The 27,694-nt window shown below is 41.9% G+C and overlaps 1 protein-coding gene across 12 annotated transcripts in view; it reads right to left on the bottom strand.

Moving 5' to 3' along the window:
- Positions 1-24,229, bottom strand: part of Birc6 (baculoviral IAP repeat containing 6) — a 161,203-nt gene extending 136,974 nt beyond the window's left edge. For 11 of the 12 annotated variants that reach the window (XM_040730949.1, XM_040730952.1, XM_040730953.1 and 8 more), the window contains exons 1-6: positions 23,766-24,223; positions 9,246-9,427; positions 7,834-7,971; positions 4,768-4,961; positions 1,368-1,479; positions 494-576 (exon numbers count right to left, since the gene is read on the bottom strand). In XM_040730949.1, coding sequence (XP_040586883.1) covers positions 494-576; positions 1,368-1,479; positions 4,768-4,961; positions 7,834-7,971; positions 9,246-9,427; positions 23,766-24,105 — 1,049 coding nt within the window. In that variant the 5' untranslated portion in view covers positions 24,106-24,223. Of the gene's footprint in view, positions 1-493; positions 577-1,367; positions 1,480-4,767; positions 4,962-7,833; positions 7,972-9,245; positions 9,428-23,765 lie in introns of all 12 variants that reach the window. The other variant, XR_005870837.1, reaches the window with a different exon arrangement.
- Between the last annotated feature and the right edge of the window lie 3,465 nt (positions 24,230-27,694).

Genomic DNA, 27,694 nt, shown 5'->3' with positions numbered 1-27,694 from the left:
CCATGAATTCTCTGTTCCCTTTTCTTCAATAGTCAGAACTATACTGCTGAATTAATGCTAATGTAGATTTAACAGACTCAGTTTGGTAAGAACCTAGTTCTATTTCTTGGTACTTTCACCATGCAGATTTTGGAAATTCTTCTGACAGAATATAGACAGGACTACCTCATTCTCTTAAGACAGTGTCAATAACACAGAGCAAAAGGACAAGAAGATTGTCGCCGGGCGTTGGTGGCGCACGCCTTTAATCCCAGCACTCGGGAGGCAGAGGCAGGCGGATCTCTGTGAGTTCGAGACCAGCCTGGACTACCAAGCGAGTTCCAGGACAGCCTCCAAAGCCACAGAGAAACCCTGTCTCGAAAAAACCAAAAAAAAAAAAAAAAAAAAAAAAAAAGACAAAAAGATTACAACAAGATCAGAAAAGTAAACTTTAGAAGCACTATAATACTAACGTAGCTTGTAGCTTACTATGCCCAGAAAACTCAAGACTCACCAAGGTTCATCTGTAGGCTCCCAACAAACGAGACATACACTACAAGTAAAGCACATGGCTCTATCATCTCCAGATGAGGCAGGCTGCAAAATATGTCAAAATGGAGGAGAGAGAAAGGAAGCAGATAGGTATAAAAGGGAAGAAAAGGAGACAAGGGATGGAAGAAAGGAAGAAGGAAGCAGGCACAGAAGGGAAAAGAGAAAGGGAAGGACCAATCATTATTAAAACAGCTTTTCAGTAGCAACTCTCCAAAAAGTTCCCAATTTCATAATTTTCTAAGGAAAATAAATTTTATAGTACTACTGTGCTCGTACATAAATAAGAAGTGTTCAACAAATTTGCAGGCCAACTATGGCAATACATAAGATCCTGTCTCAAAAGTAAAACATAAATAAATAAATGCAGTGTTTGGCTAAATATTTCTGGCTGTTAAACAACTCATAAGCTCCCACCCCCACCTAAGACTCCCAAGTGATAGCATTACAGGTGTATACCACTATTTCTGTCTTGCAAAAATGTTTATTACATTACCTCAAGAATCTAGTTTATAAAAGCAGAAATCAAACACTGAAAATAATCAAATATCCAATGAGAACATTTTCCCAAAAAATGACATTTAAAGACCATATGAACTTGGTAGCAAAAGTAGAAGTACCAAAAATGACTCAATACTTATTTGCCCCCTAAATTCCCAATGTAGGACCAGCATCACAACCAAGTACATGGCAAATAAAACTCACAAGCACGTATCCAAACAAGCACATACTTAGACTGCATAAAACACTTTAAAAAGAAAACAAAACTAATTAAACGCTGGGCGTACTGAAGGCTGGAATAACACACTTGGGGGATGTCTATTTTGGATGCTTTTTACCTGATGATAAAATCCAGCTTGAGCCATAGGATCTGGCTGTGCCCACCTATAGCCAACATGAGGCCACGAAGTGAATGTCTCCCTTCTGTTAGCCTCACTATACATCAATGCCCTAAAAGTAAACAAACAGCAAATAATTGGAGCAAAGCATCAAACTACAGGGAAACTCCTATTTAATGCTGCAGAAAAGAAAATCTCTGAAACATGAAAAACAAGTGGGAAAGAAGCTGGCAGGTGGTTAATCCCAGCACTTGGGAGGCTGAGGCAGTGCATCTGGTGAGTTCGAGGCTGGTCTTGTCTACAGATCGAGATCCAGGACAGCTAGGGCTGTTACACAAGAAACCCTGTCTCAAAAAATCAAATTAAGTGGGAATGGTTATGTTCCAATTTTTATTTTCAACATGTTCCCCTACAAATTGTAAAGAAAAGATGATTAATGGCTACAGTAACTAAATAATTCCACAGGTGGATTAAGTTAACTAATAATGAATAATTACCAACCAGACAACAGGAAATGAGGAGGCTGCCAGAAAGCCCTGCACTTTTTCCTCAGGCCACAAGCCAGCTAATGTGGGCATCTGTCTCTGCTACTGTTAAACTCGTAAGCAGCACCTGTGTTTTTTTTGTTTGTTTGTTTGTTTGTTTGTTTTTTTGGCTATAAATCAGTTTTCTGTTCTTTCTTTAGGAAAATCTTCCTCCAGGGAAGCTCTATCTATACGATAGCAAAATTTAGTTTAGTATTGGTTGAGACAGGGTCTCAACTGTGCAGCCCTGGCCATTGTGAGACTCATTAGGCAGACTAGGCTGGCTTCAAACTCAGCCAGCCTCTGCCTGCTGGGATCAAAGGTGTGCACCACTAAGGTCAGAAACTCTAGTAAATTTTAAAAAGCGTAATTCACAGCACTCTGAAGCCTGAGGCAAGAGCATCACCAGCTGGAAGACAGCCTAACTAGAAAACAAACCATGAAATCTTCACACTTTTTTTTTTTTAAGATTTATTTATTATGAATACAGCATCCTTCCTCCATGTATGTCTGCACATACCAGAAGAGGGCACCAGATCTCATTACAGATGGCTGTGAGCCACCATGTGGTTGCTGGGAATTGAACTCAGGCCCTCTGGAAGAGCAGTCAGTGCTCTTAACCTCTGAGCTATCTCTCCAGCCCCTTCACACTTTCATAATAGCATTCTACTCAAGCAGAGTTAGGCTATAACTCAGGGAACCAGTGAATTTTTAAAGGATAATAACAAACTGAAATCCAAGAGGCTTCAAGTAAGAAAGAACTATGAGTAAAGCTTCCTCTTGCTCTTATAGCTGTATAAATAGTAACTGAAAGTCCAGGGTGGGGGGAGGATCATGAGAAAAACAGATCAGAAGAATTGATTTCTACAGCAGTGCTCTGTTACTCAGAATTGCACTCTGACTTTTAAAAGCATGTGCCAGGAGAGGGAGGGGCAGATCAGTATTAGAACTTGAAGCAGTTGCCTAACACTAATTGAGCCCTTGGATCCAAACCCCAGCAAAGCACAGGACGCATAGGACCCTGGGCTCAGCTCTCACAAAGTAAAAAGGAAAGTTTACCTGATAGTAGCTCTGTTACTACCCAGGACACAGCCCCTTGAAATATACTAATAAATGTTTTCTTTTATTGACTAAAAAAAGAAAAAACTATGGAGGTTAGAAAAGTTCCATGTATAGGTTATGTATGTATTTATGAGAGGGGAGATTGAGACGGTCTCAATTCACTATGTCTACCAAAGTCTTTGGAGAATCATTATTAACGAAATAACTTCAAGACTCCATCAAATTGGTACTTGGGGAGCATATGACTGGATTTGGAACCACCCAGATGGCATATCCCTTACGTTAGTCCCTTTTAGAGCATTTCCGGAAGTTCAAATGAAGAGGGAAAAATCAACCTTTAATTTGGGAAGCATTATCCAATACCTGGGGTTCAGGATGAAAAAAAGGGAGAAACAGCATTCACTGTTCTCTGATTCCTGACAGTACATATAATACCCTGGCCCTGCCTTGCCCCTATGATGAACTGAAGCCTCAAACTGAGCCAAAATAAACCTTTCCTTAAGTTACTTCTTGTCACAAGTAACTAAAACAAAAGAAAAATCCTATCTTATGATCTCATTTCCTAAAATACAACGCTTAATCATGGTATGCAGTAGCTTCTTTAGAAAGGACTGTAACTGTAAAATAGCTCTGCAGAGTTGATAACATCTCAAGATCTGCACTGCTCAGACAACACTTGCTCTAATCACAAGCTTCTCTTTGTTCCCACTTCCAAATAGGTTGCAAGAATATTTTAATGATAGCCGTAGCACTCAGCATCTGATATTCAGATTTCAAGTGGCATACTCTATCCAAAAGACAGAGATAACAACATTACTCTAGCATATAAAAACCCTTACCACTTGCTAATGCAAATAACAGAAATTGTGTCTGTAATACGATCACTTTACAAAAACAGGGCAAATGAGCGATGTAAAGGATAAACTGCTACAAACTATGAATATAAGAGCCATACTTAAAATGAACTCATTCAGTACTATACTAGCTAGCATCACCACACACTATTAATAAGTGCACTTCAGGAAAGAGCATGGAAAGTGATTCACTAACAGAAATATGAAAATCCAATGTGAATATTCAATTAAAACTATCAGGCTTTAAATTTCACCTTAATACTAATAAACTTTAGGACTTTTAATATCAAATGACTTATCAAGCTTTTACCAAATACACAGAAGCTTTAGTTTTACACAAAACAGTTACCCAATAAATCTGAAAAAAATAATAGATTCTAATAAATCTGAAAAAATAATGATTTTCAAAGTACTATGGCAAACAGCATAAATATTTTAAGGAAACTACTCCAATAAGTGGGGAGGCAATTTTTTCTTTGAGAACTTCATAGGTGAATACAATGTATTTTAGTCATACCTACAGCGCCATGTCCCTTTAAATAACTTTTTTAGTATGTCTTTCACTGAGAACATCACAGATAACTGCAATGTATTTGATCTTATCACCCCACTCCTCCATGAAAACAGTAAGCAATTTTATTTACACTCATATTTCTATACAGTTTTTGTCAGAATACTCAAAAGCAAGGAAATTTCATCACTGGCAAAATATTACACACCCAACAGTTAAAATGGGTTAAAATTTCCTCAAAAACCACTCAGCACCAGAATCTTCAAAATACAATCTTGGAATCTCCTTATGGATGCTCTTAGCAGTAATCAGTTCACCACAACATTTACAAGTAAATGAAAATCTACTTTTTTAAAATATTATAATCTAAAAATATTTTTCGGTACTTTTTGGTTAACCCTAAATCTAGGATTTCTATCTCAGTATACCCCAAAGAGCAAGGGTCCTACCTGTCTACAGAGCGCCCTGGCCCCACACCAAGTTCTGGACGTGCACTGGGTAAGAGGTAAGACAGTCTGTCCATCACCGAGGATGCCACAGGTAAGGCAGCAACATTTTGATTTATTTTCTTGAGTTCATTTACAATGGCACTGGCAACAGACTTCAATACATGATGAGGAAGATGAAATGTAACTGTGGCCCACTAAAAGAAAACAGAAATATAAGCAAGGAGATACTTTTCTGCAGTTTAACCAAAATCCTACCTTGACCATCTGATCAATTAAAGAGCTACGTATTGCTATGTCGACTATACCATAAGTTTATTGTTTACAGCAAGAATCTGCTCTTAAGTAAAAAACTAAATCTTTTCTCTAAAAATAACAAGGTACAGGTCTCCATCACTAACTGGTTGAACAGACAAAAATATGGCATGTGGGTGAGTGCACCAAGTACATGCAGTAGAATATTGCAAGGCCTTTTACAGTATCTTTTTTTTAACGTGGTTTTTCAAGAAAGGGTTTCTCTGTAGTTTTGGAGCCTGTCCTAGAACTGGACTTGTAGACCAGGTTGGCCTCAAACTCACAGAGATCCACCTGTCTCTGCCTCCCAAGTGCTGGGATTAAAGGCTTGCACCACCACTGCCCAGACTGCAAAGCCTTGTAAAAGATAGCAACTCCATCATTCGTATCAATATGGATTGAGTGAATTAAATTGCAAATTTAATTGCAATAGGCCAGGAACAGGAACACAAGTACCACCTACATGTAAAATTTATACTCTGTAACTCACAGAACCAAAGAGTAAAATGACAGCTACTAGAGCTGATATAAGAGTATGGGGATGCTGGTCAAAGGGTACAAAGTAGCAGGAGGCATAGATTTGATGAACTAGCTGGTGATCATCTATTTGGCAACCTATTATTTCAGTAACGCTACTACACAGTACTTTGGCCACAGACAACAACCTACTGCCAATTCCAAATATTCTCACCAGGAAGAAATAGTTAACTGTAAGGTGGTAGAGATACAATTATTTCATCTCCTACAGGCCACCATATGCACACACACAACACACACACATAGGCACACTCTCACAATATACACACACACACAGGCACACGCACGCACATCATAGGACACAAGTGGGAAAAAAAATTGAATGAAATCTCTTACCTAGTTTCTAAACCTGTTAACAGATGAGAAGCCTACCCACTGAAGAGTCTTCAGCACCAAAAAAACAAAAAACAAAACTCTGACTTCCACTTAGAAAAGGTTTTACTTTTTTTTTTGGTTTTTCGAGACAGGGTTTCTCTGTACTGTTTTGGAAGCTGTCCTGGAACTCGCTCTGTAGGCCAGGCTGGCCTCGAACTCACAGAGATCCGCCTGCCTCTGCCTCCCGAGTGCTGGGATTAAAGGCGTGCGCCACCAACGGCCGGCGAAAAGGTTTTACAATAAAATTCCAACTATATACTGTAATTCATAAAGTTTGCCCCCCAGAAGGAATCATGGGCATTCACTACAAGTGATACCCATGGGTTAAATAAAATTCTCTCTCAAGGACTGTAAGCAAGCAGAAATGAACTAAACATCCATGTGATCACTAACATGAGGACTAGTGATTGGCTTTCTGGTACAAAAGTATCTCTGAAAGGTGTGGGTCCTCCAATCCACACCATACTAATTTCTCAGGTTCCTGAAGACATAAATGGAACAGGCATGGCACAAGCCCAGTGACAAACCACCTACACTAATGCCGTTCCCATGTAAGGACCACTAAAACAGGAAAGGCCTAAAAGCACCTGAACATTCCATTCCTACAAAGTACTTAACCAAAACAATACTCAATCCTGAGGAAATTTCTGATAATTACTAGATCAGACACTTGAAAAGTAACAGGGGTAGTAACTAAACATCTCAGCACCACTTAGCCAACCTGTGTTGGCCTTTGTACAATGTCAAATCTTCAAGAATGACAATGGATTATATAAAAGTGTGGTTGTGCACACCTTTAGTCCCCACTTGTGCGGCAGAAGCAGGAAGATCTCTGAGTTTGAGGCCAGCCTGGTCTACAGAGCAAGTTCCAGGACACCAGGGCTATACAAAGAAACCCTGTCTGGAAAGAAAAAGAAAGCAAGGAAATCAAAGGGAAAAGTCTACATACAATCTCAGGAGAAGCAGTATGAATTACATATACACTACATAAGGGCTCAGCAAAGGAAATGAAAAATCATCTTTCTCCACAGCCTTTCCAATACTGTTTCCAGTACTGCTTTAATGTAAGATGCCAGGCAAGAAATGGAAACTCAGCACAGGCCCAATCACATGAATTTCCTCACCAAGACTAACTATCCAGGCCACCAACTATTTTTCAGGAGAAAGAGCCAGCTAGCCAATTGACTATACTAGATCAATTTAGCCAGAGAAGCAATCTGTTTCACTGTAACAGATGCATATTTTGTACCTGTTCAGATCACAATGCTTCTTCCATAATATCACATGGTATGGAGGACAACAGAACCTCTTCTGTACCACGTTGGTATTCTAGACTTCGCCACTGACCAAGGAAAGCATTTCAAAGAAGAAAAAGTAAAGTTCCAGCAATGGGCTCTTGCCCATGACATTTACTGTCTTACCCTGGTATCCTCCAGAAAAGGGTGGCCTAAGAAAAAAGGTAATCTATAATGCAGTGTCACTAATAACTAATACTAACTATAGTAACATCCTGAGGCGTCAGAAATCTCCATCAGAGGATTCTAACCATAGCTTTGTAACACAAATAGACACAACAGTGTATTCCAGCATGCAAACTATTTAGCAGAGCTAGTCATAGACTTTTCTTCTTCTCTGTGCTTTAAGCTACACAGCTCATTTTGCCACAAAAGAATATTCCACCAAGAACATAACAGTTCTACCAAACTGGCTATTGAGACTGCTGCTTAGCAAGTTTAAGCTTCTTCTACTACTCAGTGAACAGGCAAAGAATGCTACCAAAAAAAAAAAAAAAAAAAAAACACTGAAATCTCAACTTTATCATGTAAGCATATCTCTCCATCCCAAATGCATTTCAATTCTTACCTTAGCAACTTTATGGTTTGCTGCGGTCTCATGAGATGTATTTTTTAAGCCATCTTTGAGCTGTGTGATGAACAAATCATAACCCTCTGTACTAGAAACATCTACCTTTTCTAGACATGCTGATAAGAGCTGCTGTGCCTGGTAATAAAAAAAAGAAAATAAAACACAACAATCAGGTTTTCCTTCAGCTAATTCATAATGGTTTTAACCATACAAAACTTAACCTTACAATTAATTTTATATAAACCTAGTTAATCATTTAGATGAGGTAAAGCAATGCATTTAGTGTGGTAGCCAGAGGGCAATATATCAATACAATGATTATCATAAATTAAGCAAAGAAAAATAAACATGCTGAAACTATGAACAAAAATGAAACATCAAGTCAACTTTTCAACAGAAATACAAGATTCTTCAGTAAGTATATATAAAGTACTTACAGTACACAAATCCATCCAACAAATAGTACAACAACTCAGCAATGCTATACATAGAATAAAAGATAAAGCCAGATATGCTGGCTCAAACTGTAATCCCGGCACTTAAGAGGCAGAGGCAGACAGACCTAAGTTTCAGGGCTACAAGTGAGCCTCTGTCTCAAAACAAAAACTAAGCAGAGAGCCAAGAATGATGCCACATGCCTCTCTTCCAGCATTTGGGAGGGGGAGGCAGGTGGATGACTACAGAGTAAGCTGAAGTCAGCCAGGACTACATGAGATGTCTCAAAAATTTCTAATCTCTTTCTCAAGCTTAGTATCCTATGTAACTAAATTGTGCCCAACAAGGTGAGTATGAAAACAGTTTGGAGGGATGAAAAAGGGAGAAGAAAGGGAGAGGAAAAGGGAGGGAAGGAGGGAGGGAGGGAGGGAGGGAGGGAGGGAGGGAGGGAGGGAGGGAGGGAGGGAGGACTAGGGAGAGGAAGAGACAGCCAGATGGACACAGGTGAAAGAGAGAGGAGAGGGAGAGTGACAGAATAAAGAAAAGATGTGGTTAGCTGGTCTCCTATGACTTGGAAATGATGGAACTTGGAGCAACTGTCTACAATTCACAGCTAAGCTAAGTGTTGAGGCTGACACCGTGGCCATACATCTAGCCCTGGGCTATTACTACTCATTAGTCATCTTGTTATTAATTCACTGTATTTTAGAGACTTTGTTAAAGCTGCTTATCCTGTGCTAAGAAGAGTTCACCTCTAAAACACTATTTCAACAAACACCAATTAATTGTGCAGAGAAAGGAAAGTATTTAAAAGGGTAGTTTATGACTCAAACCTTTGTTTTTATGGAAGTAACTATACAAAGTCCTTTAAGCACAACTTATGAACAATGTCCTACAGGACAACTTAATTTCTTAACTCCCAAAGGTCAGAGGTTACCTTGTACAAAGCACACAGTATACTTGTTTCTACTTACCTCCGTGACAGGAAGTTCAAGCTGAACCACATCATCCTGCTTTGAAACTGGAGTTTGCAGAGCAGTGTCTAACAACAAGATTCCATTAAGGTCTTTCCTACAACCTACTGCGTAATCATCCACAAATATCACTTTATCCACAGCGGAAATATATTGACATTTCACTTGTCCACCGGGTTTAGCTGGTAAAAAAACAAAAATTAAACAGTTAAGATTTTTAAGACCAACAAGGCCATTAAAAACATATGTTTCCATATCAACTAAATGTGACACACAATTCTGGATGAGACACTGAACTGGAAGGAAGTCTATTAAGACCATGATTAGAGCATACCAGACTGGAGTATGAACTATAAAGCCAGTATCAAGGGAAAACTGATTAAAACTTGGCAGCTACACAACGCTGTAAGAGACACCTGCAATCCCAGAACACAGGAAGCCAAGGCAAAAGCACAAGTTAAGGCAGTCTGTTCCACAAAACTCAGGCACCACACCAAAGGGGGAGGAGGGTCTATGGACATCTCCATGAGACAAAGAGCGAATGTGGTAAACACCTTCCAGGGACAGAACAGAGGAAAGGAGCTGTAGGAAAGGTAATTCCACCATACTATTCTTATATACTATTCTTTATTCTTTACCCGAGGGAACGGGTGGAGACAGTGACCTGTATGCAACCAGATTTCCCAGAATCATTTGTTATAGACTACCCTTTCCCTCAAATAATGGATTTGACCCCTTGCTCTTGGCTCTTTACCCATCCCAGCATGTTCTATGTCTATCTTTCTTTCGTACTGCATTGTTTTTATTTGCATTTCTAAGGGCCCAACCCAGCATTTGTGTGCATACTAGTCAAGCCCTGTACTGCTGAGCCATGTCTCCTTCCTCAGTACCACACATTTTACTTGCTGTAGCTTTCCAGCCTGGTTTACAGAGTGATTTCCAGGACAGTCAGGGCTACACAGAGAAACTCTATCGCTAAAACCCAAAAAATAAGAAAGAAAACCTCTAAAACTTACTAAACAAATCTTTTTGCTTAAGTTGATTGTCTAGGGTATTTGTCAGAGAAAGCTAAGTAGCAGGTAATGTAGACATCTTCACAATATACAGACAACACTATGAAATGCTAACAAGGCATAAGGAGAATAGAATTTACTATTTCTACTGGAAATGTAACATGACACAGTCACAATGATTGACAGCTTTTTTTGAAAATAAGGCTGGACAGATGACTCAGTGGCTAAGAGCACTGACTGCTCTTCCTGGGGACCTGGGTTCAATTCCCAGCAACCACATGCAGTTCACAACTGTCTGCAATTCTAGTTCCAGGAGACCTAACACCCATGGAAGAGGGGAGAGGAGAGGAGGGGAAGAGAGGGGAGGGAAGAGGATGCTACACTGGAGACAGAAAGCTAAGTTCACATAATAACTTGTATTCAGGTATTTATGGTAAGTCTATTCATAAAAACCAAACAATGAAAATACCCAAGTATGAGCCAAGCAGCGGTGGAGCAGGCCTTTAATCCCAGTTACTTGGGAGGCAGAGGCAGGCAGATCACAGAGTTCAAGTTCAAGGCCAACGTGGTCTAGAGTGAGTTCCAGGACAGCCAGAGCTGAAACCTTGTCTCGAGAAAAAAAAAATTCTTCAAAGTTGCTGGCTTAAATAAATGGTATATAACAATGGAATATTATTCAAAAATAAAATCCTACAAGTGCTATCCATAACAACTTTAATGAATCCCAAAAGTATGCTAATATAAGAATTCAGGATCAAAAAGTTTTTACACTAGGCAACATATAGAATGCTCACCTACTGTATGTCCAGGCCCTTCCTGGGCTCAATCCTCAACACTGTCACCAAAAAACAATACAAAACAAAGCAAAAAATGTGTGGGACAATTCCTATAATACTAAAGAAAACACAAAACTATAATACTTAAATCAATATGTAATCCAGGCTAACTTCAAACTCACAGCAATCCTCCTGTCTCAGCCTCTCAAGTGTACAGTACCACAGACATGAACCACCAAACCCAGCTGACAAAGTTTTCGAAGTATAATCCACAGAGAGTATTCATTCTAAGACAGTACTGCTCCCTTCAAGGGAGCATGGGTCTTTTGTTATGCTAACTCTGTCAGTTAGATCTCTCAGCACCTTAGAAAACAGATTTTATTTTTCCCTCAGGACACTGTTCGGGCTATAGAGCACAAAATAAGGACTGACATCTATCTTTATCTGAGACTACATTTCAGAAGAGCAGAATGATGGGGAACAAGAGCAGCAGAGCTATCTAGGGAACTTTTGTCTCAGCCTGTCTGCTGCGGAACATGAAGTTTGACTTGGGCTGCCTTACACTAAGGACTATGTGAGGAATGATAAAGGGTCTGTGTGGCATTCTGGAAATGTGTGTTATCTATACTAAGTCCCAAACAGTATTTCAGGCATGGGCTGCAAACAGAAATCCACATGGACACATTCCAAATAGAACTGTGCTGATTTGCAGCCGAGTTACTTCTCACACTGGCAACTTTGGGGCAGTTAACTTACAGCTGGTTACTGATTCTTTTAACAACCTCAGGATACAGAAGTTAGTCCTCCCTCACATTTTGCTTTAGACATCTAACAAAGCAACCTAACACCTCACTGTATATCACCACCTGCCATACCATACAGTGCCACCACCACCCCTCTCTCCATGTGAAAAGCAAGTACTGTAATGACTACATCCCCAGGACTCCACATACAATGTCTTTTAATAAGTCAACTGTTCTGCATGACTTTTAAAACTTTTTAATATAATACACTAAGCTCCAATGAGGTGAAGTTAATTTCTAACACACTGTGAAACATGCACAATTTTTTGTTTGTTTGTTTGGTTTTGGTTTTTCAAGACAGGGTAGCTTTGGAGCCTGTCCTAAAGCTAGCTCTTGTAGACCAGCTTGGTCTCAAACTCACAGAGATCCGCCTGCCTCTGCCTCCCAAGTGCTGGGATTAAAGGTGTGCACCACCAACACCTCTGCCTCCGCCTCCGCAGCCGCCATCACCATTACCGCCCCTGGCACATGCACGCTTTTCAGAAGGACATTAGCTATGCTCCCTTATCTTTTCCTTCCTCTTTCCAGTCCCCAATGTGAGGTCATTCTCTTCAGCAATAGTGACATTTTGATTCAGAGGAAAAGAAAATGAAACAAAAAACTATCCAAAGACTTGATTAATTCAAAACTTAATCAAGACACATAAAGACCAAAACGTAATAAATACGCAGAAAAAGAAAGGAAGAAAAGCAGGGGAGCAGGCAGGCAGGCAGGCGGGCAGGCAGGCAGGCATCCAAGCCATGAAGGGTGGGGCACACATGTAATCCCAGAACTGGAGAGGCTGAGGCAGGAGGAACATACATTTGAAACCAGCTTGGGCTACAGAGTAAGACCCCACATCATAACAAATGAATAAACATGTGCACTGTGAATATATAACAAATTAGCAAGGGATGCAAATAAGTAGCAGAGTGCTTGCACAGCATTCACTAGGCCCCAGGTTCAACCAAAGCCCAGTACCACAGAAATAAGTAACAAACAAAAATTGAAAGCCAGAAAAACTTAGCCTTTGCCATACAGCCTTATGGGCATATTTCATATTCAGTCACTATATACAATTTTTAATATAGGGCATATTTTACTAACAAAAACTTGGGACGTTTTTCTACAGAAAAAGTTGAGGGATACATTAAAATTCAACTAAAAATGGGTTATAGCTCAGTTGAGTGTTTAGCATGCAGAAAGCTCCAGGTTCAACTGCCAGCACCCAGTGAGCAGGGCATGGGGGCAACCACCAGTAATCTCAGCACAGAAGAGGGGGAGGGGGAGGCAGGAGGATCAGAAATGAGGACAGCCTGGTCTATATAAGACCATGCCTCAAGCACACCAAGTCATTTACCCTAGACACACCAAGTAAATTTGCTCACTTAAAGTCTCATGTGTTTTAGCCGGGCGTTGGTGGCGCATGCCTTTAATCCCAGCACTCGGGAGGCAGAGGCAGGCGGATCTCTGTGAGTTCGAGGCCAACCTGGCCTACAGAGCGAGTTCCAGGACAGCCTCCAAAACAATACAGAGAAACCCTGTCTCGAAAAACAAAAGAAAAAAAAACAAACAAACAAAAAAACAAAACAAAACCAACTATGTCTCCAATGTAGTATGTGGGTTTTGAGGAGGGTTTGTTTTGATTTTTTTAGTACTTGTAGCTATTTGAAAGGTTATGGCAGAGGCAGGCAGAAGTCTGTGAGTTCAAGTCCAGCCTAGTCCAAATAGTGAGTTCTAGGTCAGCTAGACTACATAATAAGGCCTCCTATCTTTAAAATAAAAAAAGGTTAATAAGTGTAGTATGTTTTGCTGTAGGTATTTTTTTTAAGATTTATTATGTATACCTGCAGGGCAGAAGAGGTCACCAGATCTCATTACAGATCGTTGTGAGCCACCACGTGGTTGCTGAGAACTCAGGACCTCTGGAAGAGCAGAGAGTACACAACTACTTGAGTCATCTCTCCAGCCCCTGCTATAGGTATTCTATTGAAACTGTACCCTCTCTCCAGATTTCCATGTATAGAAATGCAGCTGAATACACTGAATTCAAATAAGAACGTTTTTGTTGTTATTAGAGATAAGACTCATTGTGTATCTTAAGGAGGCCTCCAACTCAAGATCCTTCTGCCTCAGCCTCCTGAACTCTAGGATTACAGGTGTGTGCTCCTACACCTAGGTAGAAACAGTATCTGCATCACTAAGAGTTAAAAACTACCAAATAATAGATTCCGTATTGCCAGGCGTTGGTGGCGCACGCCTTTAATCCCAGCACTCAGGAGGCAGAGGCAGGCGGATCTCTGTGAGTTTGAGGCCAGCCTGGTCTACAGAGCCAGTGCCAGGACAGCCTCCAAAACTACACAGCGAACCCCTGTCTCGAAAAAAACCAAAAAAAAAAAATAGATTCCATATTTCTATTGTTCAAAGTAGAATACAGAGCTTATATACTAGTATGTACTCAGGCATTTTTGAAGAGTGCTAAGGATGGGGAGTAAGTTCAGATAACATTCGCCTTTGAATGCATGTGCTCCAAACTACTCAGGGCTTCACAATGAGATCAAGTGCACCCCCAAACAAGAGCAAACAACTACTAAATTGTGGGGCTCCAGAATCTGAGCTCTTATAATGCCAATCATTAATAAATCTAAAACCACTAAAAGGGTAAACTTTCTGCTAGAGCAAGCCCATCTTTAAGGATTCAAGAGTTAGGAAAACAACCTGGGAAGAAATGTAAAAATTTGAATAACTATAAAGGGTCTTTAAAAAAAAGGACTACAAAATGAAGAAAAAATGGTATGGTAGCTCATGCCAGTATCACCACTCCCCCCCCCCCAAAAAAGGGCAAGAGGACACTGAATTCAAGGACAGATTGGTTTACAAAGAGTTCCAGAACAGCCATGGCTACACAGAAACCTTGTCTCAACAAAATAAAGGAAAGAAAGATCTCAGAAGTTGCTATAATTAATAGGTGAGTGTTTTGCTTATAAAAAGGAAAGAACACCAAGCATTTGACATAAATTAGGTCATCTTTTAATATCAGTGAAGTCTATCAAGTGAAACAGCCCAAGTACATACTCCTAGTCCCAAAGGAGATTGTGGTGATGAGGTGTGGTAAGAATCCAGATGTTCACAAGGAGGAGATAGCATCCTAACTTCCCCAAAGTTAGTGTATAGAGCCCTCTGAGATAACTAGGAATGCAGATAAGAACTTAGTTTACAAAGGTGTGGGAAATGCCTACAGATAATATTCACTTAGCATTTCTTGGAATTTTAGCTGTTTTTGAAATTTTGCTAATTAAATTATTTTCCTGGACACAAGAACATAAATAACTCAAATGTACACAGAAGATACTAAACTATCTTTTAAGGGCAACTAAAATCCCAATTCTGCACCATGTTTATTATCTCTTGATGAAGAACTGCATGTAGGAAGGCTACGTGTACCAAGTTAGTCAAAAGAACTAGTTTGAATCATTTAAATTTTCCATCACTGGAAGAATTTGTATTTTATCCAAAATAGACTTCCTGAGGACTACACAGGCTCCAAAACTTCTTCAGAGGCAGCTCTGGGCTCTAACTTTGATCAAGAATTTGTTAATGAGGCTGCAGATATAGCTCAGTGGATAGAGCATACAGGAACCCTCAGCAGCACAACAGGTTATCCAAGCCTATAACCCAGCACTCAGGAGGCAGATTCAGGAGAAAGGTCAAAGTCATCCTCAGCTACATAGTTGTTCAAAGCCAATCACAGTTACCTGTTTTTTTTTTTTCCAAAAGTAAAAAAGAAATACTGTCAGACATTGATACAGATGAATCAGCATCTAAAGCAGTGGTTCTCAACCTGTAGGTCCAATGACCCTTTCATGGGGGTTGTATATTAGATATTCTTGCATATCAGATATTTACAATTCATAACAGTAGCAATATTACAGTAATGAAGCAGCAACAAAAAATAACTTTATGGTTGGGCATCACCACAACATGAAGAGCTGTATTAAAGGGTCATAGCATTAGGAAGGTTGAGGACCAATGATCTAGAATAAACCAATCAAGTCAAAAATGATCAGGGGTAGAAGTACATGACATACATATATGAAAATATCAAAATGAAGCCCATCAATGTGTGCAAAGAATATATACAAATAAAGAAAAAAGAGTGCAAGGAATATATACAAATAAAGAAAACAGAATAATCTGGCCAACAAGATATCTCAACAGCTAAGAGAACATACCAACACACACCTGAGTGCCTAAATTCAATCCCTGGAACCAACACAACAGAAGGATAGGACCAACTCCTAAAAAACATCCTGACTGCCACATGTAGTGGCATAAGTGTATGAGTGTGCGCTCTCTCTCTCTCTCTCTCTCTCTCTCTCTCTCTCTCTCTCTCTCTCTCTCTCTCTCACACACACACACACACACACTAAAAAAGTAATGCCAAGATGTAGTCAGTGGTAAAGCACTTGCAAAACAAAAGCTGAATAAGGTGCAAACATAAAAAAATGCATCCAATCTAAACTTTAATGAAGCTGCAGTGGAACACAAGAACACCAAGATCTTTTTGCTTGTTTTGGTTTGGTTTGTTTTCCGATTTTTTGAGGCAGGATTTCTCTGTGTAGTCCTGGCTGTCCTGGAACTCACTCTAGATCCTCAAACTCAAAAAATTTGCCTGCCTCTGTTTCTCAAGTGCTAGGATTAAAGGTGTGTGCCACCACCACCCAACTCAAAGATTTTTTCTTATTTACAAACACTGTACAATTTTCTTTTCATTTTTTTCTTTCTCTCTCTTTTTGTTTAATCAGGTTCTCTCTATACATCATCCTGGCTTTCCTGGAGCTCACTATGACGACAGGTTGGCCTGGAGCTCACAGAGATACTCCTGCCTCTGCCTCCCAAGCACCAGGAATGCACCACCACGGCCAGCTAACACATTTTTCTCAAAATCCTGTCTACCTTGTAAAAAGGAAAAGATTCTCAAGATCAGGCAACTACGGAAAGCAGAGGTAGGTTGATCTCTTGACTTAAACACCAGTTAAGACCTTTTTCTCAAAATACCACAAGGATCTCAGAAATGTTTAACTACAAGTACTCCTTTGCACTGCAGCACAAATCTAGAACCCATTTCAGAAATTTAAGAGATCAAACTTTGTCCTATAGATACACTACATGAACAATGTGTATACAAATTAGAAGTTATACAACAGCCTTAACTTTGTTCTGATATTTAGCCTCACCGATATGCTTAAAAGACAGTTATCCAGCTGGGCGTTGGTGGGGCACGCCTTTAATCCCAGCACTGGGGGAGGGAGGGGGGCAGAGGCAGGCGGGTCTCTGTGAGTTCAAGGCCAGCCTGGTCTACAGAGCTAGTTCCAGGGCAGCCTCCAAAACAATACAGAGAAACCTTGTCTCGGAAAGAAAAAAAAAAAAAAAAAAAGATAGCTATGCACGGGTGGGAAAGATGTTTCAGCAGTTAGGACCGGATTCAGCTCCCAGCACCAACACGGTGCCTCACAACCATCTGTAACTCCAGTTCTAGTGATTTCAACACTCTCTTACGGACAGGGACTGCACACACATGGTGTATGTATATACATTCAGGAAAACACTCATATACATAAAATAAAAATAAATCTTTTCCCCAAAAAAGTATTTATTCAGAGTTGGAAATAAAAGCTCACTGGTAGATCAATTGCCTACATGCACATGGAACCAAGATTTAATCCCCGTAGGAAGTAAAGGAAAGAAAAAATTAGAAAGATATTTATCAAGGTTACCACATTCATATTTCCATATATGCCTAAACATTAAGCTTGTGAACATTTTAATTCATATCATGACAGTACTAAAGACTCAGAGATGTAAGAAAATCAGCATTCATTCACTCACTCCCTACTGTATGTGTGAGGCATTTAGGGTCTGACCACTTAATCCTCACTACCATCTTATTAATTGACAAAGCTGAGATACAGGATGCTCAAGTGAAACCCAGGGCTACCTGACAACAGTCTTCTAATATCCTCAAAGAAGCTCATGAAAAATAAATAAATAATAAACAAGCATACAAAATATAGTTAGTGGGGGTGCTATTTCAGGGAACAAGAGAAAATCATCAACCAATGTATGGAAGATATTCCCATAATTAACTATATCCCTACAACAATGCAAAAAATTGATGAACTGTGCAATATAGTACAAAGTGGTAAATCAAGAAAATAGTTCAAATTTTCAGGTTAGTTTAGAAGATTTAAAGAGTATGAAAAGAAATAAAGCTGTTTACAAGGATTGCAAATAAAAGTGGGGATTTTGTGTGTGTGTGTGTGTGTGTGTGTGTGTGTGTGTGTGTGTGTTTGCTGTTTAAGGCACTACATAGGCAGAAAGATTAAATCCTCACAATTGAAACCATATTACCACCATCTTGCGCAAATGAGTGGTTGAAAAGAAATGTTAAGTTAATTTAATCAAAGTTACAAAGTCACTATGCTGAAAAAAAAAAAATAAGGACTTTAACCAAAATCACTTGTCTCTAGAAACATGCTACTTCTATCACTCTAAAACCCTTGAATCAGAACTGGCTAGAAAGGTGCCCAACTAATCATAAATGATATGGCCAAGTGGTGTCTGCAGTTTCAGTTTATAAAACCCAGTTGTCATCTGAAGGACACAGCTCAGTAATGCCCTTGTTTAGTGAGGGCAGGGATCTAGGCTCATGGGTTTATTCCTGGCTGACAGAAGGAGGAAGGGGACACAAAGTCAGAAAATAAACACAAAAGGAGAGGCAACTGAGCAAATGAAATAACGTTCAACATCATAAATAATTAAGTAATGCAAAGTAAAACAAAACTGAGGATGGGGACTCGTTTGATCCCTACAGTAGGTAGCCAGAGACAGGCTGAGATATCTGAGTTTGAAGCAAGCCTGATCTACAAAAAAAAAAAAAGAGAGAGAGAGAAAACAATCACACCTGTGAGACAGAAGCACTAGGAGCTCAAAGTCTTCCTATAATACACAGCTGAGACCAACCTGGGTAACATGAATCCTTTTTTAGAAAAAAGAAAAAACCCAGGCATAACCCATGTCTTTAATCCCAGCACTTGGGAGGCAAAAGCAGGGAGATCTCTGTGAGTTCAAGGCCAGCCTGGTCTCCAGAGCGAGTGCCAGTATAGGCTTCAAAGTTACACAGAGAAATCCTGTCTCAAAAAACCAAAAAAAAAAAAAAAGAGAGAAGAAAAGGAAACCACCCAGAGAGAGTGAGCCAATATGTGCCTATCAGAATGAGCAAAAAACCCTGTCACCAAAAAAAAAAAAAAAAAAAAAAAAAAAACCTGAGTAAGGGTAGGGCATGGAAGCTCATATTTGTAATTCCAACACTTGGGAAGCCTGGGCTAGAGTTAGACCCTGACACAAAACAAGACCACACAACAACCTGAGTAAGATTATGATTAGCCTAGTTAATTGGAGGAAATTGGTACATCCCAGAAAATAAAGCTAATATAATAAATATAATTAGAAAAGAAAAATAATCCACTTCACGAAACAAAGTAGACAAAGCTAAAGCCTGGAGAAAAGGAACTCATGGAGGACCACTGAATGTTCATGGATCATCAGACTCTCCAAAACCTTAACTTTTCATGTGTATGAGTGTCTTACCCCCATGAATGTAAGTGCACTACATGTATACACAACCCACAGAGGACAAGAGGGTATCAGATCCCCTGCAACAACCAGATTTAGAGATAGTTGTAAACCACCTTGCTGAGATCTAAACCTGGGTCCTCTAAAAGAGAAACACCTACTGTTAACTTCTGGAGGATCTCTCCAACCCCCAAAATACATTTTTTAAAAGACAGGGGGCTCTCTATGTAGCCCTGACTGACCAGGAACTCACTATGTAGACCAGGATGGCCTCAAATCTCTGCTGAGTTAAATTCCCAAAATACTAACTTTTTTTTTGAGACAGAGTTTCTCTGTGTACCACGGCTGTCCTAGAACTCGCTCTACAGACCAGGATAATATTAACATTAAAATATACTCTAATATTTGCCTAACACTGTATATTCTGACAACTCTTAATCTAGTAAAATTATATTTATAAGCATTCTATATCAGATACAGATATTTGAAAACATTGATGGACAGTTTAAAAATTACCACCACATTCAGGAGGCAGAGGCAGGTGAATCTCTGTGAGTTCAAGGCCAGCCTGCTCTACAGAACAAGTTCCAGGACAGTCAGGGCTATTACAAAGAGAAGCCCTGCCTAAAAAAAAAAAAATGAGTAAATAAATAAAGCATGAAAAATAAAATAATTTTTTAATTATCACCAATTTGAACCCAAACTGAATACATACATGTAAATACTGCTTCAATTCTTTAACTTCCAAGCTACACACAACTCTACAAACTGAATTCCAATATTATTACTGTCACCCAATAAAACTCTATATGGTTACCCAACTATTTATCCCGACAAAGACAGCTTTCTCTAGTACAGAAAAGAAGGTAGTTCACTTCCCTTGGATTGAAAAACGGAGTTGTATTAGGACAATGTCCACGAACAGTACCTATTCCTTACTTATTAGAACTAACTGCTATCCACAGATACCTACATATTTCAGGTTAAACATGGGATGCAGCATGCCTGCTCCATCATCTGAGTAATCACATACAAATAACCTACACAACCTCAGCTAAGCTTTATTCAAAAGAAGTTTTAGTTCTGATATACAAAAAATGTCTTAGAATTGATCTACTATTACTTCCAAGTGTTTTCCTACAATCCTCCTATTCTGTTAGCCCTAACTTCTCTATTAATATCATTTCTGTGTGTGTGCACACACCTCTGTGTGTGTGTGAGAGAGAGACAGAGAGAGACAGAGAGACAGAGACAGAGACAGAGACAGACACATTATTTCCAGGTACCCTCAGACGGAGTTATAAGCAGCTCTAAGCAGCCAGACACAAAGACACAAGTACTGAGAACTGAACTTAAGTCCTCTGGAAAAGCAGAGTACCTTAACCAACAAGTCCAGCCCCATCTACATATTTTTTTAATCACATACTCAAATCCTCATTAATGGCCATCTGAAAGTACACATCCCCATCAGTGTTAATTTATCTATTTTTGCATTCATATTATATACCTACACCCTTCCTCCTCCATCACTAAGGTGAATATTTTCTTTCTGTGTACAGCAGGTAAATAGAAAAACATTTTAACAAGTCCTGACACACATTATTGTTCTGGAACATGGCCTCCAGACACAAAAACATCCCAACTAAACTGTCTATCCAAAACACTTAAATAAGTTTGCTAATAAAATTTTTTGTAGCCGGGCGTTGGTGACGCACGCCTTTAATCCCAGCACTCGGGAGGCAGAGGCAGGCGGATCTCTGTGAGTTCGAGGCCATCCTGGTCTACAAAGCAAGTTCCAGGACAGCCTCCAAGACAATACAGAGAAACCCTGTCTCAAAAAACCAAAAGGAAAAACAATAAATCATAACACCTGGGCTGAAGAAAAGGCTCATCCTTTAAGAGAGCTTGTTGCTCTTCCAGAGGACCAGAGCTCCATTCTCTACACCCAGGTCAAGAGACTCACAAGCACCTGTAACTACAATTCCAGGAAATCCATACTCTTACCTGTAAGGGCACCTACACACTCATGTCAAACACTCAAAATCATATACATAAAGAAAAATAAAATAAAATAAATCCGAAGCCTGGAGTTTTGCCTCATGCCTTTAATCCCAGAACTCTGGGGGTAGATTCTGGTGGATCTCCCAAGTAGAGTCCAGTCAGCTCTCCAAAGTGATTTCCTGCCACACAGTGAGAGAGAGAGAGAGAGAGAGAGAGAGAGAGAGAGAGAGAGAGAGAGAGAGAGAGAGAGAGAAATCCTAACATACATGTGATAACACCATTTATCCTAAATTAGAAATTGTGAAAATATTATATGATTGGCCAAAAGCATGGACATGTATGAAAGTGATAAAAATCAAATTTAAGATGTAGAAGGGGGGCTGGAGAGATGGCTCAGCGGTTAAGAGCATTGGCTGCTCTTCCAGAGGACCGGAGTTCAATTCCCAGCACCCACATGGCAGCTCACAACTGTCTGAAACTCTAGTTCCAGGGGATCTGATACATTCACACCAATGCACATAAAATAAAGTTAAATGAATTATTAAAAAAAAAAGATGTAGAAGGGGCTGGAGAGATGGCTCAGAAGTTAAGAGCACTTGCTGCTTTTCCAGAGGTCCTTCCTGATTTCAATTCCTAGCAACCACATGGTGGCTCACAACCATCTATAATGAGATCTGGTTCCTTCTTCAGGGAGAACACTGTATGCATAATAAACATTAAAAAAAAAAGATAGTATTTAAAAGAGAGGAAGAAAAGGTCAGTGAAATGCAACTCAGGTGCCAGGGTAAGCATCTGTATTTGCAATATCTTACTTCTTATGCCAAGTAGGGGACTACATGACCATTTACAATTAAGTCCTGTCCATATTTAAAATATTTTAAGTGAATGTTAAAGAGTCAACTGTTCATGAACATCTTCCTCTCAGCCACAATACCATGTTATATCCAAGTTGCAGTAAGCGAGCATTGTTACATCTGGGCCACGCATCCTGTCACTTACCTAAGGCACAAAATGGAAATTTATAAGCCTACCACCTGAAACTTTCTCCTAGACATCTCTTAAATGTAATAGAAGTTTACATGCTGTAACTATACATCACCAGTTCTTTCACAAGTCAACAAAAATTAGCATCTCTAATTTCATCTTTGTATCCTTAATTGCCATTTATTCTTATGCCTTTTTATTTACACAATAAGCTTATCCCTGTATGTCTGTGTAAAATAACACAAAGGAAATGGTAGACCACATAACTACTTCCATTTAGCTAAATAAAATACGATTTATCTCTGTGCCTGAGTCTAAACCCACTAATACACGAACTTCTCCATTGTAATCTTTAACATCAAAATTAAGACATCATTTATCCACAAATGAAATGGCATCTCAGCAAATAATTTAGGGCAATCCCAAAACACTCCAGTCTGTCCACTGAATGAACTTTAACCTCACGCATCCTAAAAGTTCTATTCCTGAAGCAACGTTTACACCACCCAGAAGTGCTCTTCCCTCCAAAGCGGAGATTCAGACATACTTCCAACTACCAATTTCTCAGTTTGGTAAAAAGCAGTCGAAAGGGCCTGAAGGTTCACCTAATTACAAGGGGGACTACACTTCTTGACCCTGGAAGGGTGGGAGCCCCGTCTAACCGGCTTTGCACTCTGCGAGTCCCACAGAAGTCCACGCAACAGTTCAGACAGCTGGCCCTCCTCTCCTACCTCCCTGCCCACCGGTCCCCAGCCCACCCCTATGCGGACTCGCCGTCCTCCGGAGGTCCCCGCACCTGCGAGACCCGAGGACAGCCGACGGACAGGCCGCTACTCCCCGGGAAGGGAGGGCTCCACAGCCGAGGGCTGCTGGACAGCCGGCTGGGAAGCTTCCCGCCCCTTGCCTCCGGGCACCCACCTCTCCCGCCACAGCCGAGCCTACCAGCCCTTCCCCTCTGGTCCATCCAGAAGCTGGTCCCAAAAAAACCTCGTCCAGGAGCCGGGCGAGCCCGACCCTGTCAGGCGCCGACCTCCTGAGGAAGCCTCCTCACCCACAGGGCCCGGCCGGCCCAGACACACAAGGCCCGGAAAGCAACTCGCAGCGCACTCCGCCTCACCGGGCCCTCGCCCCCAAACGCTGGGCTTTCCGAGAGTCCGAAGGTCCCCTGCCGTAGCTTCCGGGCCTCCGCGCCATCCCCGGCCCTCCCGCTTCCCGCTGCCCTCCCGAGGCCGAGCCCCGGGGCTGGGCGGCTTCCTCGCCCAGCATCCCGACAACCCGGCTCCGCCCGCCCGCGACCGGCCCAGCCCCCGCCCGGCGTGCCGCGCTCACCGCTCAGCGCCGAGGCCTGAAGGGTGGCCCCCGACGTGCCGTCGATGACTTTGATGGTCCCGCGGCTGGTGACGGCCAGGATGGCGTTGAGCGCCGGGTGGTAGGACAGGCTGTGCAGTCCGTCGGCGTCGCAGCGCATGCAGCCATCCCGCAGCACCAGCCACTCGGAGACCCCGGCCGCCGTCGCCCCTGCCGCCGTCGCCGCCGCCGCGGAGGAGCAGCTCGGGCCCGAGGCCTCCGCAGCCGCAGCCGCCATCTTCCGGCCTGCGCTCAGCACAATCACACTGGGAAGCGGCTCAGTGACAGTCCCGGGAGGTGCAGCGCCACAACCAGTCACCATCCGGGGCCAGGGGGCAAAGCGGAGCGCGTTAGCCGGAAGTGAAGTCAGGCGCCCGCACGCACGGGGAACGTCGGCCGCCGGGCCGGCCAGGCCAAGCGGGTATGGAGGGAGGGAGGCCGCACCGCAAGAGGGCGGGCGCCCAGGGGGCGGAGCATGCGCGGGAGCGTCCGGAGGGTCGAGCGCTGAGGGAAGCTGATGGGGGACGGGCGAAGGAACGGGGAAGGCGGGGCGGGGGCGGGACATGCGCGGAAAGGCTCCCCGGATGGCACTGGCGGCTCGCAGGCGGAGGAGGGGGCGGGGCCTGGAGGAAAGAAAAAAAAAAAAAAACCCTCGGCGCGCGGGGCATGCGCGGTAGGGCTTGCGCGTGCCACGCGCCGCGGCTCCGGCCAGCCCTGCGTCCTCAACGTCCCAGTTTCTTCCTGCGAGCCCCGGGAGTGGCGGCAGCGGGAGTTCCGCTCGGCGCGTGGCAGGGAGGGCGGTGCTGAGTCCAGGGTATTTCCGCTAGGCAGACCCGGGCCCGCGCGCCCTGTCTGGTACGCCCGGAGGCTCTTTGGTGGCCGGTGCGGCCCAGCGGTTCCCAGCGCTCTGGGGGGGGGGCGGGTCCGGAAGCAGGCCTGGATCGGTGCACTCCACTCTTGTAGGGCTTTGAGAAACTGAACCTGATTTTTTACGACGCGCCTGTCCTAGTTGCAGATCTTTTGTTAAACAGAAATGCACCTTCTGGAGACTTTTACAATTCAGTCTAAGTGTACATTGTTCTAAAGAATTTACATGAGGATGCTTGGGTTTTGGAGTGGTAGTCAAATAATCACCCGCTTTTGAAGAATATCTTTTAAAAAAAATATGTTGAAACAGTTACTAGAGTCAGTCACTTGGAGTTATAGTGTAACGGTACCTAGGTGTGGTCCCACATGCCTGGAATCCCAGTCCTAAGCAGGAATGCTACGAATTCGAGCCAAGCCTAAGCAATATATGACAAAATCCTCTCAAAAGAATTAGTGAGCAATGCCGGGCGTTGGTGGCGCACGCCTTTAATCCCAGCACTCGGGAGGCAGAGGCAGGCGAATCTCTGTGAGTTCGAGACCAGCCTGGACTACCAAGCGAGTTCCAGGACAGCCTCCAAAGCCACAGAGAAACCCTGTCTCGAAAAACCAAAAAAAAAAAAAAAAAAAAAAAAAAAGAATTAGTGAACAAGATAATTTAGGAGCTTAGGAGCATTGCTGCTCTTCCAGAGGACCTCAGCCTGAGGTTGAGTTCCCAGCACTCCAGTTGGATGGCTCTGAGGATCTGACATTTGTCTTCTGTCCTCAGTGGGTACCTTTAGGAGGTTGATCCGAGGGCACCCTCTCATCCAGGAGGTTGAGGTATGCTTAAGCTACATGAAAACTCAGCAGACAAAAGGAAAAGACAGTCCATGTGAAACCTAGCTACCACCTTCATTCCTGCAGAGCAAATACTTGTGCATTATCCCAGTCAAATCTTTTGTTTGTTTTTTTGTTTTTCGAGACAGGGTTTCTCTGTGGCTTTGGAGGCTGTCCTGGAACTAGCTCTTGTAGACCAGGCTAGCCTCGAACTCACAGAGATCCGCCTGCCTCTGCATCCCAGTCAAATCTTAAGCCTGCTTGTTTATATATAAAGTTATTTGATCTACATACTGGGTTTTTTGTTGTTATTTTTTTGTTTTGTTTTGTTTTTTGGTTTTTCGAGACAGAGTTTCTCTATGGCTTTGGAGGCTGTCCTGGAACTAGCTCTTGTAGACCAGGCTGGCCTCGAACTTACAGAGATCCGCCTGCCTCTGCCTCCCAAGTGCTGGGATTAACTACATACTGTTTTTATTTTAAAAGACTTACGTATATGAGGCTTCATCTACATATATGTATGTGCACCACGTGCCTGCCTGGTGCTTACATAGGCCAGAAGAGGGCATTGCATCAACTGGAACTGGAGTTGTGAGCTGCCCAGTGGGTTCTGGGAACCAAAGCCAGGTCCCCTACAACAGTAGCAGAGTGACCTCCCCAGTCCCACTCTGTCTGTGACGGGATCTCATGTAGCACAGAATGATTTCAAACTGGACGTGTAGCTTGAACCTGTCATCCCCTGGCCTCCACCACAGGTGTATGCCACCACACTCTGAGGATTTCTTATCCAGGTCAAATGAAAGTGATAAAAATTCATAACAGGCTTGCTTTAGGACTTGTAAATAAAATTAATGGACATACAGACTTAATGCCTTGTCCATGATTCCATCACCTGTGGGCCACGGCTAGCAGAAGCTAAGAGTCCGAACTCAGTTTGATTTGAAAACCCATACTGCTTACACAACCGCCTTCTCAAAACAGTTCTTAATTTAAAGGACTCAAGTTTCTGAGACTAGGAGTCCCCTAAACCACTAAAAAAACTAGTATCCTTTTTTTAAAATAGTTTTTTGTTTTTGGTTTTCCAGACAGGGTTTCTCTGTATTTCTGTATTGCTTTGGAGGCTATCCTGGAACTCGCTCTGTAGACCAAGCTACCCTCGAACTCACAGATATCCGCCTGCCTCTGCCTCCCAAGTGCTGGGATTAAAGGCATGCACCACCAACGCCCGGCTTTAAAATAGAATTTATCTAACTTTATTTTACGTGCATTGGTGTCAGATCCCCTGAAACTGGAGTTACCGACAGTTTTGAGCTGTTATGTGGGTGCTGGGAATTGAACCTGGAAGAGCAGCCAGTGTTTTTAACCACTGAGCCATCTATCCAGGCCCCAGGAGTATCACCTTCCTTAAACCACCAGCAATTAAGTAGAAACTGTAAAAACTACTATTTCAAAGTGTTTTCAAAATCCCTTTGACCAAACTATTCTTTAATTAGAGTGACTCGTCTGGACAGACCTCCAGTGCAAATCAAGTCAAGGGTCAAGATAGACCCACGAGAGACGTTTTAAATCACACTCTTTATGGTAACTTGTTCTTTCTGTATTTTTGGAAGGACTAATTGAGATCCCAAAGGCTATGGATAAGAGATTCAAGACAGGTTAGAAGTGATGATAATATGGAGCTGGGGAGCAGGGGAGATGGCTCAGCAGTTGAGAGCACGGCTATTTTTGCCAGCTTCGATGTCTTCAATTCAACACTTACGTGGTGATACACAGCTGTAACTACATTCCTAACTCCCTCTTTTGGCCTCCCCTGGCACCAGGCACTCGTGGTGCACAGACATACATACAATCAGAGCACTCAAATACGTAAAAGAAAATCTGAGATATATACTGAGTTTCAGCCCATCCTGGGCTAGAAAGTGAGATGACAAAAAAGCGTGGAGGAAGGAGAATGACACTGGACCAGACAAATTAAAATTCAATGTCACCTTGGTGTTCAGTGTGTTTCTGCATGCGGTATTGAGGACAAGTACTCTCAACACAGAAAATCATGCTGACTTTCATGACTAGTCTGTTTTGAAGTGACAGCATTTGTTTTGAACACAGGTGAAAAGGAAGTAGAAAGTCCTCACTGGCAGTCATTCTGGGAAGGAATTTCCTGGAATAAGAAATGAGCTCTCAGAAATAGGCCTGCATGATGCAGAAAAAGCATTTGACAAAATCCAACACCC

This window comes from Mesocricetus auratus, unplaced genomic scaffold (assembly GCF_017639785.1).
Source record: "Mesocricetus auratus isolate SY011 unplaced genomic scaffold, BCM_Maur_2.0 Super-Scaffold_100024, whole genome shotgun sequence".
Classification (NCBI taxonomy): Eukaryota; Metazoa; Chordata; class Mammalia; order Rodentia; family Cricetidae; genus Mesocricetus; species Mesocricetus auratus.
Note: the sequence above shows the minus strand (reverse complement) of the source record. Positions and strands in the feature narration are given on the sequence as shown.